Raw genomic sequence first — 13,833 nt, 5'->3', positions numbered from 1 at the left:
CTCAGTTCTCCACTGTGGAGAGAGAGGAGGCTTGATTTCAATTTCCACAATATTGTTTATATCTGTGCCTGGCACAGAATAAATCAATAAATATTTCCTGCATGCTGTGGTTTCAAGGAAAAGAACATCATTCCATCTCTCCCTTTCTTCCCCCTTTTCTCCACAAAGGTTGAAAAAAATGATGAAGACCAAAAGATCGAACAAGATGGCATCAAACCAGAGGATAAAGCTCATAAGGCTGCCACCAAAATTCAGGCTAGCTTCCGTGGACACATAACAAGGAAAAAGCTCAAAGGAGAGAAGAAGGGTGATGCCCAAGCTGCTGAGGCTGAAGCGAATGAGAAGAAGGATGAAGCCCCTGTTGCTGATGGCGTGGAGAAGAAGGAGGGAGAAGGTCCCTCTACCACTGAAGCGGCCCCAGCCACTGGCCCCAAGCCTGAGGAGACCGGCAAAGCAGGCGAAACTCCTTCTGAGGAGAAGAAGGGGGAGGGCGCCCCTGATACTGCCACAGAGCAAGCAGCCCCCCAGGCTGCTGCCCCCTCAGAGGAGAAGGCCGGCTCTGCTGAGACAGAAAGTGCCACTAAAGCTTCCACTGACAACTCGCCGTCCTCCAAGGCCGAAGACGCCCCAGCCAAGGAGGAACCTAAACAAGCCGACGTGCCTGCTGCTGTCACTGCTGCTGCTGCTGCCACCACCCCTGCTGCAGAGGATGTTGCTGCCAAGGCAACAGCCCAGCCTCCAACGGAGACTGCTGAGAGCAGCCAAGCCGAGGAGAAGATAGGTGAGCAGCTGTGAGGGTTGGACACTATGGGCTGGGTGGGCCACTCATGATGTTTGGGCTGGGGGGCCTATCCGGAAGGGCAGGCCACCAGGGCCATCAAGAGAGAGGGGAAACATCTAGAAGTTGTTTTCAGGAAATCAAATGAAGCTGTGCTTAATTCCCCAAAGTGGCAGGACTAAGCTAACTCTGGCCACTTACATTCTCAAGTATCTTAAGCCTGAGAGAGAACCCAGGCAGGTCTGTGTAGCAGCCAGTACTAGAAAGATCTGGCAATTATCTTGTTAATTGGATTGGCATAAACAGTAAAACTGGATAATCCTGGTTTAAAAAAAAATTCTTTGTGCTGGATAGACTAAGTTTAATAAGTAATTACTGAGGCTACATATATTTTATGGATGGGAATTAGCTAATGTGATTATTTGGCTCTAGGAAGTGCCTGGTATAAATACAGCCAACTCCCTATTGATCCAGATGATCTAGTTTGTGAATTGCCAGCAGCAAAAACATAATCTCAGACCACCTTTCCCTATCCCACAATATGTTTCTGGGCATTCTCCCCACCATCACTTGGTGAGTAGTGTGCGTATGTGTGTGCGTGCTCAGAGAATGTTAATTGTAACATTAATTGGGGTCAAACTAATTAGGAAAATAAGTCTGTTAATGTTGCCAAAAACAAAAGGAAAACCCCAAATATAGAACATGTTGTGAAGTCAAACATAAATTATCATTTTGTTATTGAAGACATCGCTCTCTACCACACACATAAATAATTGAGAGTTGACTATGATTACAAAAAGCTACTGGTTTAGAGCTCTGACTTGAAAGTTGGAGTCTTTTCATGATTATTGCCCAAAGAGGTTGTGTGGAACTGGAATAGAGCACTCCCAGAGCAAGATAAATTTAATGGACCTTCACCACTGGAGACTAGACCTGTCCCTCACCGCAACCCATCTGTAGTGGTGAAGGAGACCAGCAGTCTCCGACATCTTTCTCTAGCCCCATAAGACCCATGAATGCCTTTCAACCCCAAAGATCCTTAAAGATAAAGTTGCTTCTGTGCCAGGTTAAAAGGTTAAGTTTACTTCTTTGACTTTATGGACTTAACTCATGATGTGTCCAGATTAGGGCTGGACCACATTGTGCACTTGGGAGAGTACTAACTCTGTGAGAATGCTCTGGGAAATGTTTTGGCATCTGACCATTAGATTAAGAAAGTAATCACAGGACATTTGCCCTGATATCCATTTCTCCAAATTAGATCCTACAGGATGGCAGATGATTATTCTAGATATTTTGGGGTCTACTTCTTTCATCTTAACCCAAAATTCTGTGAGTAAGAAGCCAATTATATTATTTATTATTGTTAATCTCAAAGTCTAGCGCCAGACAAGTCACACACCTCTTTCTACTAGTGACTCATCTTAAATCTTTATTCTAACTATATACTTGCCCCAGGGGCCAGACCTTGAGTTTAAGAAGATGGGAATAATTCCCTGGAAAAGGTAAGGCACATGATAAACAATGAGGTGTTGGTTCCAATTTGCTCAGCAAAACAAACCTTGTTAACTACTTTTCTGTAGGTTGAAGATTCTAGCCTCAGATGTGATGGCTGGAAATCACTTTGCATATGACAGATTACCTATTGTGTCATTTTCCTAAATCTTAGAAATTAATTATGCTTTTAAATAAAGAAATATTTGATGTTTCTTGGACCATATTTTTTAACTGGGTTTCTAAAATTGTGAGTATAGACAGGCAGACATGATGTGATTTTAGATATATGCTCATGATTTGGATTAATAGAAGCAAGGACTGCTTGAATCAATGGAAAGTCTAAAAGATAATATATTTTTAAGGAAATTCAGTTTTATTACTCTTTAATTTATGATAATTCCAAATGAATTAATAAAGTATTTTATGCAATATGTGATCAATAAGGGTCAAATGTTGAATGAATGAAAATTGACTAGATTTAATTTATAGAGAATTTTTTGATTCATTCACATATTCCTCCTGCAACCTTGCTTCTTACATTCATTTATTTGATTAAAAATGTGTCTGGTCAGTGAAAACAAATAGAAATTATGCTCTTTCCTAAATTTTACAAATACCAGCTAACAATGTCTCGATTAGTCTGATTTTATTATGTGCACTGAAAACATAAGTTCAACTTGAAGGTAATCCCAAAGGGCAATTTATCGTACATTGTTTCTGAGCTTTGGGTAGGTACTGTCCTCTTGGTTAGATTCTGAAATGCTGCCTGTAGTTTCTTGCTGGACTGATGTATCTATTAGCCTTAGCTGGCTGTATGTGACAAGCACAAATTACCCAGATATGGTGAGTCTCACAGAATCACAGAAACTAGAGGTGACAAGGAGATCTATCAGAGCATATCAGGCCCAAATTCCCAGGGGCCGGGTACCACATATTCCTTATCTCCCATTGGATTTCATTCTAATCTAAGTTAAAATAACAGCATTTCCAATTGGGCTCTACTATTTGGAAATGGATGGCTACTCTGGGTTGCTTTAGGATTTTATGGCTGCCTGGAGGGGTGTAGAGACACAGTCTGAGAGGGCAGAGTGGGGTTGGGGGCAGAATAAGCCAAAAAGAGAATTCAAGACACTAATTTCTGTCAGTAAGAGGGTCAGAAATGTTGGATCAAATCTGATCATTGCTTATTAATACATATGGAAATGCCTTGTAAATTATAAATATGTTATTTATTTTGCTTCTTTTACTAGTTATGGGTTTATCACAGGTGGATGCTGTTTGCATTATGACCTTTGGAGTTGGTTAGTTTTTTTCCTTTAAATTCTACAACTATAGCTTCCTCTCTTGCTTTGCCTCTGCCTGCCTATTTCTTGATATGCATATGACCAAAATATTTCAGTTCATTTCTGACGATATTTCTTTTATATGAGGATGAGCGTTTAAGGCATCTTTGGGATACTGCCCCCCTTCAGCCATTAGGCGAGAACTTTCAAGCATCCTTTAGCAATTCTGTCTTTGTGGTCTTCTGCTGATCAGGGTCACTGTACTCATTGGGTTCTCAGTTAAGGAATTCTCTGCTATGTCTCTTCTTCTCTGTGATATCGTATTGACTTTCCCCAATAGAGGACTCCAAAACTTCTGCTGTGGCCATATTCAATGATATAGTATTACCGAGGTAAAACATCCGGGTGGCTAGAAATCAGAGATGTTGACTGGGTGGCTGCCATAGGACACTTGAGTGATACTAGTAAGTGTAACTCTGAGCTACCCTAGATTTTGTATATGTTGATCTTGGCTGCATTTTATTTTCATGTTCTAAGGACCTCTTTCTAATTGGTGTCATCAATAATGATGTGGGAAAGAGGGGAATTTTATTTTCCATTCTCAGAATAGAAAAATTAACTTAGCGTCTCTCTACCTCTCTTTCTCTCTCTATTTCTTCTTTCCTTACTTTTTTTCCTTTCATTTATATAACTTTCTATTGTGCTAGACATTAGGTCACAAAGATGAATAAGATATTATCACTGATCGTAAGGAGTTCTGACTCGGTAGTCGGGATGGGATGAACTTCAGGGAGTGGTGTTGAAAACAATCACAGTAGTAATCTCAACTCAATTAAATTCTGCAAATAGGTAGGGTACTTCCACATCCCAAGACAAGGTGGGACAAAACGAGTGAGACAGTGCTTCGTGCCGTTTCATATATGCTATAAAAATGGTTTTATACAATGTGAGTCTCTATAGCCAAATTATTAGCAAAAAGAGTAGATGCAATGTTTATTGTTTCTGGAATGATAATTATGTGTAAGAAAATGAAATGCCCAGACCTTGTTTCTGATTTGGGTAAATTCTTTTTTTCCCCAGAACCAAATTTTCCTAGGGCCCAAGCTAACAATCCATAATATATTTTTTTAAAGATTTTATTTTTCCTTTTTTTCCTAAAGCTCCCCGGTACACAGCCATGTATTTTCAGTTGTAGGTCCCCCTGGTTGTGGCATATGGGATGCCGCCCCAGCATGGCTGGATGAGCGGTGCTATGTCCGGGCCCAGGATTCAAACTGGCGTAACCCCGGGCCGCCAAAGTGGAGCGTGCAAACCTAACCACTTGGCCACGGGGCCGGCCACCCATAATATTTTTATCTCTCCCAAAGATACATCCACTTCCACTGGGCTCTGTGTTAGATGTAAGATTTCCCAAGGATATTTACACTTATTTGGCAGGGGGCCTCATAAGCGGTTTTGACTTGAAATGTGGTTTCAACCACTTCCCAAATTTATACACAACTCATAAAGAGTGAAAATTTGAGTTGTGAAAGTCCATAAATGTTGTCCATAAAACATGGGCACCCTGTCAGATACTCAGTGGCAGTGCTGCTTAAATACTGTTGATTATTAAGCTTTTATGGTACGCTTTTATATTGCTGGAGTAATCATTTTTATTGGCTTTTCTTGACAACAATCCAGTGGCATTTGATAATATTTTCCTCTCTACTCTTACATTCTGAGAATAGGGGCAAAGTAAATGAATATTCAGCCACAGAAATAGTCAGTGACAAAACAGGGGTCAAGTAGATAGACCTCTAAATCCTCACCTTGACTTTAGCCTTACTGTTAATTACCTCTCTCTTAAAGTGCTATGTTTTATTTGAATTCTTGTATTTTCTCTTTCTTTAGGTTAGCAGTTGTGACAGTTTCTGATTATTGTTGGGAAATATTAACCAGGGCTTTCCTAAGGCACTCTCTGTCCTGCATCCCCAGGAAGATAATGCAGTAGAAGGGGCGTTGGACTGGAATAAGGAGAACAGGGTTCCAGTCTTCACATTTCTACCAACCAACTGTGAGATCTTAGGCAAGTCACTGCTTCTCACTGGGCCTCAGTTGTTGCATCTTTAAGAGAAGGGGCTAAGATAGTTGGTTTTTAAGGTTTTTTTCAAGGTTTAAAATACAAAGTTTTTGTGATAGGTAGCAATTCATGAGCATTTATTAAATGTCAGGCTCTGTGCTAAGTTCTAGGTGGGAATTATCCCATTTCGTCATCATAAGCACTCTGGTGTAAGTACTGTAATTCCCCCTTCCCCTTTTACAGATGAAGAATCTGAGGTTTAGAGACATTGCAGCACCAAATCATTGTCGGCAACTAGCAAGTAGCTGTACCAGGAGCTGAACCCTGACGGCTCCATTTCAGAGGTCACATATTGAACCCTGGCATCCTGCAAGTACTATTCTGGAAGACACGAAGATGAGAGAGATGTCTAAGAACAACAACATCTTGTCCTAATCTAAGCACATCCCCCTCATTTGTATAATTGGATGCTCCAGACTCTTGTCTGAAAATCATTGGTGATCACATTTACGGATGAGCATCCAGTAACTAACCATACTCCCTGGTCATAATTCCCTCACAGCTCCATCACCCCCAAATTTTGGGGAATATTAAACTGGTTCTGAGTCTTGGGTTCTTAGTTTGAAAATGCTTCACGGACTGTTTTATGACACCTAAGAGAGCTGTAAAGATCAATTGATCTTTATAGTTGAAATTGATTGCTCTTCACAGGAGTACTACTGACTCCATCAAATATGCTGAGAGGAACTGGACATGAAAAATTGAAATTTTCAGATCTCAATCAGATGAAAGTCATTTTATGTATTGTAGGCAATTCCTATTAGAATTAGTATTTTTTAAAATTCTTGTTTATATCTTTTTTCTTCCCCTTTCTGCAAGTGCGTTTCCAAAGTACTTGATGCTTTTATACTTATAACTACAATATTAAAGAACTTAATAGCAGGGATAATTAGAGAGCCATCAGTATCTCTTCAATTAAAAAATGTAAGCAGACAAAAGACAAGATGTGTATTTTAGAGATAAGAAACTCATATTGTGAGGCCTTGTATTTTTTTATATTAAATAACTCATATTAAGTAACTACTATTGCCTTATAAAAGAAGCTAATAAACAGAAAGGCATGTGAGTAACTCCTCCAATTATAAAGTTCTAGAACTCTATTTGGAAATGAAAATCAAACAATTTTTTTTTTTTTTTGAGGAAGAATAGCCCTGAGCTAACATCTGCTGCCAATCCTCCTCTTTTTTCTCAGGAAGACTGGCCCTGTGCTAACATCCATGCCCATCTTACTCCACTTTACATGTGGGACTCCTACCACAGCATGGCTTGCCAAGCAGTGCCATGTCCGCACCCGGGATCCGAGCCGGCAAACCCAGGGCCACTGAAGTGGAATGTATGCACTTAACCGCTGCACCACCGGGCCTGCCCCTCAAACAATATTTCTTAAAATATAGAATATTTTTCAGATGTTAATACATATTAGTTAAATATTCTTTCTCTTTTTTCTCTACATACACGTGCATGGCCACACACATGCACACACAATCACAGAAGGATTAAAAGGAGGAGGAGGAAGAACCAAGAGCAGCAAGGGCTGCAGTCGGTCCATTTGGCTAAACATGGAGAGAGCAGAGCACTCAGTCTAATGGACTGGAAAGCATTGCGTGGTCATCACTCTCATTTTGTTCTCACAATCGTAGCTTCATTAAATAAAGAATGAAAAGCTCTCTGTAACCAGACATAAAAGGAAAGGAAGAAGGAAGCCAATGATGCTGTTTAAAGCTACAAGATCTGAGCCCTTGAAAATCTCCTGAGATTATATGGTTTATGGCATGCATAAAGAGGAGGGAAAGGGTTACAGGATGTGTAAGTTTTTCCAGCCCTCTTAGTCACGTTTGCATCATAAGAAAATGACTGAACCAGGTGCTGAACCTCAGACCAATTCATATAATCAGGGAAACTTGAAGCTTTAGATAGTGCAAAAAAGCTTTAGACAGTTATTGATCTCACAGCAGGAAAGCATGGCTATCTAAGCAAATAATTTATTTCTGGACTTATTTAAAAGAATTGTTCATAAATTATTTTCATAAGAATGATGAATAATACGATTTTTTAATAGACCCAACATCTTATAGGATGTATATAGTGCAAAAGCTCTATATTTTCAGCATGATAGACTAAACACTGCCTAAAATCAGGAGACCTGGGTTCTTGTTCAGATTCTGCTGATGATTTCAGGCCAACCCTTCTACCCTCTGGGCTTAGTTCCAGTATCTGTAAAGTAAGTGTGTTCAACTAGGTCTTTTCTGCCTTCTAGCTGCTAAAGGCAAGTATGCAATAGTGGACTAAAGAGGCATGTTTAAAGTACGGGTGTGTGGCCTCTTACTCTACCATCCTCACTTTTCCTGTAATCCCTTATTTTCTAAACTATTAGTGAGTTTAGGAGATAAGACTGACGTAGAGAAGTCTGGATAGACAGGTAAAGAATCCAGGAAGAGTCAGCTCTAAGAAAGCTTATGGTTATACTGGAGCCCCAGGAGACTGCAGGGAAATTTCAGTGGAGTTTTGTAACCCCACCTTACCCTTGAGATTGAAAATAAAGAGTTGACATGATGTTTTCTGATATGATTAGACTCTTGCTTATGGCCTTCCTAATCCTGTCTCTGAAATGCCAAACTACAGCTATAGTGGATAATTTGCTGTAACAGTTTCACTTTCATCTTAGACATAATACATTATTAATTTATTTTTGTACCCATCTTATTTCATTATAGTAATTAAAACAGCTTCAAGAGTACATATAGCCTTGGATTCTTGTGTAGAACAGTGGATGCATCTGACAGACAATTGTGATTCATAAGCTTTTTAAAATTTAAAATTTGTAAAATTACATTAAAACATAAGAATATATGGATAGCCCTAGTACAACTTGGCTCTCATTATTTTATTCACTCTACAGTCACAGTAATTGGATCTTTGACTATTAGTGAAATTGGCTAATGGGCTTAAGTGTCTGGAATTGGGCTATTAAACATCCCAAGAAAAGATGGTGGAGATGATACGTGAATTGGATATGATTACTCAGCAGTTCTCACACCTATTTTCAATCTTCAAATCACAAATTAGTGGATTGCAGAAGGCTAAGTCTTTCAGTTTGATCATCTTACAGTATTCCGTTTGGAATGAAAACTGCAACTGTTAAGGTATCTTCAGGGGGGAAAAAAGTAGCCTTCCTAGGGTACTTGCTCAATCCTCTAGGTCATGCTCAATATGAATGTTTCTTCCTGGTGCGACATATATATGGTTAAATAAGTTTTGAAGCTAGTTTTTGTTTTTATTTTTTCCAGTCTGAGTTGGTAGAGTCTTTTGGATTCTGGATTTAGAAACTGTCCATCTAAAATGGTCCCTTCTTGCTAGTACACAGTGAATGTGTGTGTCTTTCAGATAGAGTAGAGATGAACATTTTTATAGCCTTTCGAGAATCTTCTCTTTGCCTTTGGGTATGAAAAAATGAAGAATATAATTTAGATATGTTTAAGCTCTATGGCCATGCCTGCAGCATACACTTCTGCCAGCTCACAAACACATATGTACGTATCCACACACACAGATTCAGTATATAGGGAAAGCCCTGCCTAGCTCAACAATGCCCATGTTATGACACATCCCAACCTATATGCAGATTCTGAGTGCCAAAGGGAGGCAGACACTTGCTCAAACAGAAAGCTGTACTGCTATCAACCTTTCTGCTATCTTGGAAGATGAATACAGAAGCTCACTGGACAGTTTTATTGTTACTCAAGGGCGTACGTCATCCCTGAGGTAGCCAGAATCCAAACCACTTAGGGCTTCATAGACCAACGTGAGCATTTTGCATTAGGTTCAGAAAATCCAGAAGAACAATGGCCTACACATTTTCTTCACTCCTCAGGCCAACAAGAAGTGGGGAATTGCTCCAGAAACATCTCTCTGTCTCTCTGAGGGTATGTGTGGAGTGTAATCTACCTTTCTCTACTGGTTGTGTAGTAAGATGTGTTTGTGATTCTGCAATGAGATGAGAAGAACTAGGAGTTAGGAGTAAGGCTATCCATGATGAAATTTATAGTGTCTAAAAATTAAAATCCTCCTTATGCTAATTAGGGGAAGATAGTCCAAGAAGACTTGTTGCTATAGAGGTTACCTCAGCTGAGTCTTGAAGGACAAGATGTATCTAATGAAAGAGATATCTTTTTTATTTAGAAAACTTTAGAAACCACCCTTTATTCAAATTAATGGAAAAATACAAATAATTTCATTCAAGTCACAATTCAGCGACAGCTATTAAAGATTAACCCTTGGTGGAAAAAGTGGCTCCATGATATGTTTTATTTATTTTTGAATCCTTGCACCTATAACAATGATTGCGAAATACAAGGCAGTTAATAAGGATTTGATGAATGAGTTAAGAGTAAACAATGTTATCACAGTAGAGAAAGTCCTAAGCTGACCCTAGTAACTGGATTCTGACCTTAAAACTTTGCACGGGCAAATTTCTTGAGTTCTGTGGGTATGAGTTTACCCTTTCATAAAAGAAAAATATTGGACAGAAGTATTCCAAAATCACTATCATTTCTAAAATAGCTCAACAATGCCCATGTTATGACACATCCCAACCTATATGCAGATTCTGAGTGCCAAAGGGAGGCAGACACTTGCTCAAACAGAAAGCTGTACTGCTATCAACCTTTCTGCTATCTTGGAAGATGAATACAGAAGCTCACTGGACAGTTTTATTGTTACTCAAGGGCGTACGTCATCCCTGAGGTAGCCAGAATCCAAACCACTTAGGGCTTCATAGACCAACGTGAGCATTTTGCATTAGGTTCAGAAACATATTGAGAGCTAGAGGAGACCAAAGCTGAAAGCAGGTGATTAATTTCATTCCAGCCCCTCGAGTGACCTGTGTTTGGCTCTTGCCAGTGTGTGACAGGTACACCCAGGGAAGGAATGATCTGCCAGGTTCCTTGGCTCCTTTTCCTCTTCTGACATATTTAAGTAATTGTTGCAAGTAAATACTGCACCTGCTGTGCCCCACTATAGGATGAATTGTGAATATGTTTCCAAACCAACAGTGTTGGGACAGAGACCAGAAAATAGGCTTTCCCACTTCTGTTTCCTGTTCTCCTTTCTCACAGTGGTAGCAACATAATTTATGTGCGGCTTGTGAACTGTTCAGAGTATAGACCATAGGGGAGATCGGAGTGGAAGGTTGAATAGATTTTTCCACACATGTAAACTGTGACTTGAAGCAGCTCTCATGTATGTGATAAAAAGGCAGTGCCGTAGTTTGTGAAACTGTCCTTAGTCCAATTTAAAAGGCTAAGGAGGCCCAGAGTTTAGCAATGCCGTTGCAGCATTCTCCCCTTTGGTGTAATCAGATCCTTTTAGAAAGAAAAGCAGCAGTGGAAGACGTTGTCTCTCTCCTTCCTTCTCCTTTAATACGGATAGTTTAACCGTAGTAGGTTGATAGGAGAAGCTGGCTTCTATTAGAAGATACAAGTCAGTTTCCTTTTTCTGCCAGTTTTAAAAAAAGGAAAAACAGGGGGTAAAAAACGAAGCCAAGCCTTGTCACTTTCTGATTAGCTATTTATTTATGCTTTTCACTCCGGCAGAAAAGCAGACAGTTAAGACATACCACTGTATTTGTGGTACATGGATAGTGGTCTAGATGCAAGGTTGGTGCAGGTGTCAAGTTACATATTGCTTTTGAACTTCTAAGAGGGGAAAACCCTTCTCCATTTTCCTAACATCGTGATAAAGCAGGTTTTTGCAAGAGTACCAAACAGTAGATGAATAAAAGTGTTTTTTCATGTTCAAGATTAGGCTGGAATTCTGATTACATGTTTATCATATCAGGAGTCTCCACCATAGGGTTAGTTTGAAATATGAGTTAGAATGAGCATTTATCACATTTTCAGGTATTGTTGAATAATATTTCTCTCTCCTACTCTCTCCCTATATTCATTTTAGTCATTGTCTGGCCATTTGCCCTAAGGTGCATGATGATTGCACATGGATATATGTTACAATGTAAAAAAAAAAAAAAAGTAAATAATTTACGATTGATGGTTTTATTAGACATCTTCAGTGATATGCTGGCAAACTCACTCTCAAAAAAGAAAAAAACCCTCAAACCTCAAAAAGCCCTGATGTGTAGTGTTTGCCAATTTCTGTGGTATAAATACTCCTCTTGTGGCTGATTTCAGGCCACTGATGTGTTGTCACTGAACACACAGTTAGGAATGATGCTAACAACTTGCTCTCAGTAGCCAATGTGAGCCAGCTCCATCATACTCCAAATCAGTATACTTTAATAGTTTAATAAACTTTACTTTTGGTAACTCTAAAATACTAGAACAGTACTTAGCTCCCAAACAACGTATCAGTATAGAAGCATGTGAATACCTATTGATAACACTCACATACTTATAAACATACGTGTGTGATGCCTTGAGAACTAGTGTTAACATTTGCAGTGATTTCTGTTATGCACTGTACACTGATCAAAGGATAAGGAAAAGAGGAAAGTTTAGAATTGTACCTGCTATTCAACTAGGAAAATAATTGTCACTGAAGAGAGGGATATACTGTCCTCAAAGGGGTGAGCTGAGCTGCATCTTTTTAATGAATTGAAAGGCTGCTTATCTTTTCAGAGATAAATTCAGGATTTGGACTGAATTGCAACCACTGCTGACTTTTCTAACCCCTAATAGACAGGAAGGATTGCCTTCCTCCTTTCCTCTTAATAATTTTTAGTGAGAATGATGCTTTTAATTCTAGGTGGAACATTGTCAAATAAGGAATTCAGAGAGGGTAGGAATAGATTAGTGAGTAATTATTGAAGGCAGAAGTTTTCAAAATTTTTAGCCTGGGCATCATTTGCTCAAATGAGTTTCAATATACGTATTAAACCCCCAAACAGAGTTGATCTGGTTGAGAGTAGTAGGGGGAAACGGAGGTGACTGGAGAGGCCCAGAGCTCCTTTTACTCTGCTTCTATCCCTCCCATCTAAATGGACCTTCTCTGGACTCTCAAGTATTGTTTGAAAAATAAAAATTTAAGGAATTTGTCTGCTACTGACTTTCTACACATGATCAGCAAAACAGTCAGCGTCAGGTCCGAACCTGTCAATCTCACTCGCTGCAGCTGGTCTTCACAATGAGTATGGCTGACTGCAGCCATGTTGATTAAATAGTAGATTATGAGTATTATTTAGAAGGTCAACAGAAACCCACCTCCCCATTTGTTTAGTCACAGATAGGATTGGTCTGAGTAACCTCTAACCATGGTGTTAGGTACATTAAACAATGCTCTATTTTATTTTGGTTCCAAATAGTATTAAAGCAATGCAAAAGTTATTCTATTTTTATTTATAGTAAAACATTATAAAATAATGTTTTATAAATGATAAACGCAAGGAAAATTTATATTCTAAAATCTTGTTTTAAACCCTAAATCAGTGAATTTTGAATTGGGTTCCTTGAAGCCCTGAAATTCCACGAGCAGCACCTCAGTAGTGGTTTCTGGGAATTGGCAGAGACCTGGGTCCTCCACCACACCATAATCCCCTATTCCTCCACTGTCCGGATCTTGGTAAAACTTGGACATTTTAACTAATAATAATTGAAAATTACTGTTCTAAACTTAGGCCAATTTCAAAAGTCTCTGAATTTTGGCATGATTCAAACACATCCGAACGTAATTCAGAACTCATCTTTTCATGTAGGCATCCACTCTATACTTAGCTTGAATTGTTTATTTTACACACAGATGATCTTCCCAGATATATTATAGGAAAGGTTCAAATTCTAATTGTTCAAATTCAAACAGGAATTGTTCAAATTCTATAAGAATTTGCTTACAGTACTAGTTGTAAACAAATGGGAGTTAGGCGACTTACCCAGGGTTACTAACCAAGGCTAAGTAAAATTACTACATCCATAGCTTCCGGATCTTTAAGAAAAAGAAACAGATTAATAATGCAGTAATGTTTTTTAGTTCTACTCCAATTTGCAGCATAATTGTATAAACAAAACATTCTGTCTGATGAGATACCACTTAAGGAATCCTATCTATGTAATTTTGAAATATCCACAACAGTAAGTTTTCCAGGAAGCTAAAGCCCAAAATCTGGCTCAAGAATTCTAAAAAATCTATCACTATTCTTTCTTCCTGTA

General features: G+C 39.0%; 1 protein-coding gene across 1 annotated transcript in view; it reads left to right on the top strand.

Annotated features, from left to right (window-relative positions):
- GAP43 (growth associated protein 43) overlaps positions 1–13,833 on the top strand; it is a 93,752-nt gene that overhangs the window by 50,129 nt on the left and 29,790 nt on the right. The window contains exon 2 of the mRNA XM_023623730.2: positions 169–781. Coding sequence (XP_023479498.1) covers positions 169–781 — 613 coding nt within the window. The remainder of the gene's footprint in view (positions 1–168; positions 782–13,833) is intronic.

This window comes from Equus caballus, chromosome 19 (assembly GCF_041296265.1).
Source record: "Equus caballus isolate H_3958 breed thoroughbred chromosome 19, TB-T2T, whole genome shotgun sequence".
In the NCBI taxonomy this organism is placed as follows: Eukaryota; Metazoa; Chordata; class Mammalia; order Perissodactyla; family Equidae; genus Equus; species Equus caballus.
The sequence above is the reverse complement of the archived record's forward strand: the minus strand, read 5'-3'. Positions and strand labels throughout refer to the sequence as shown.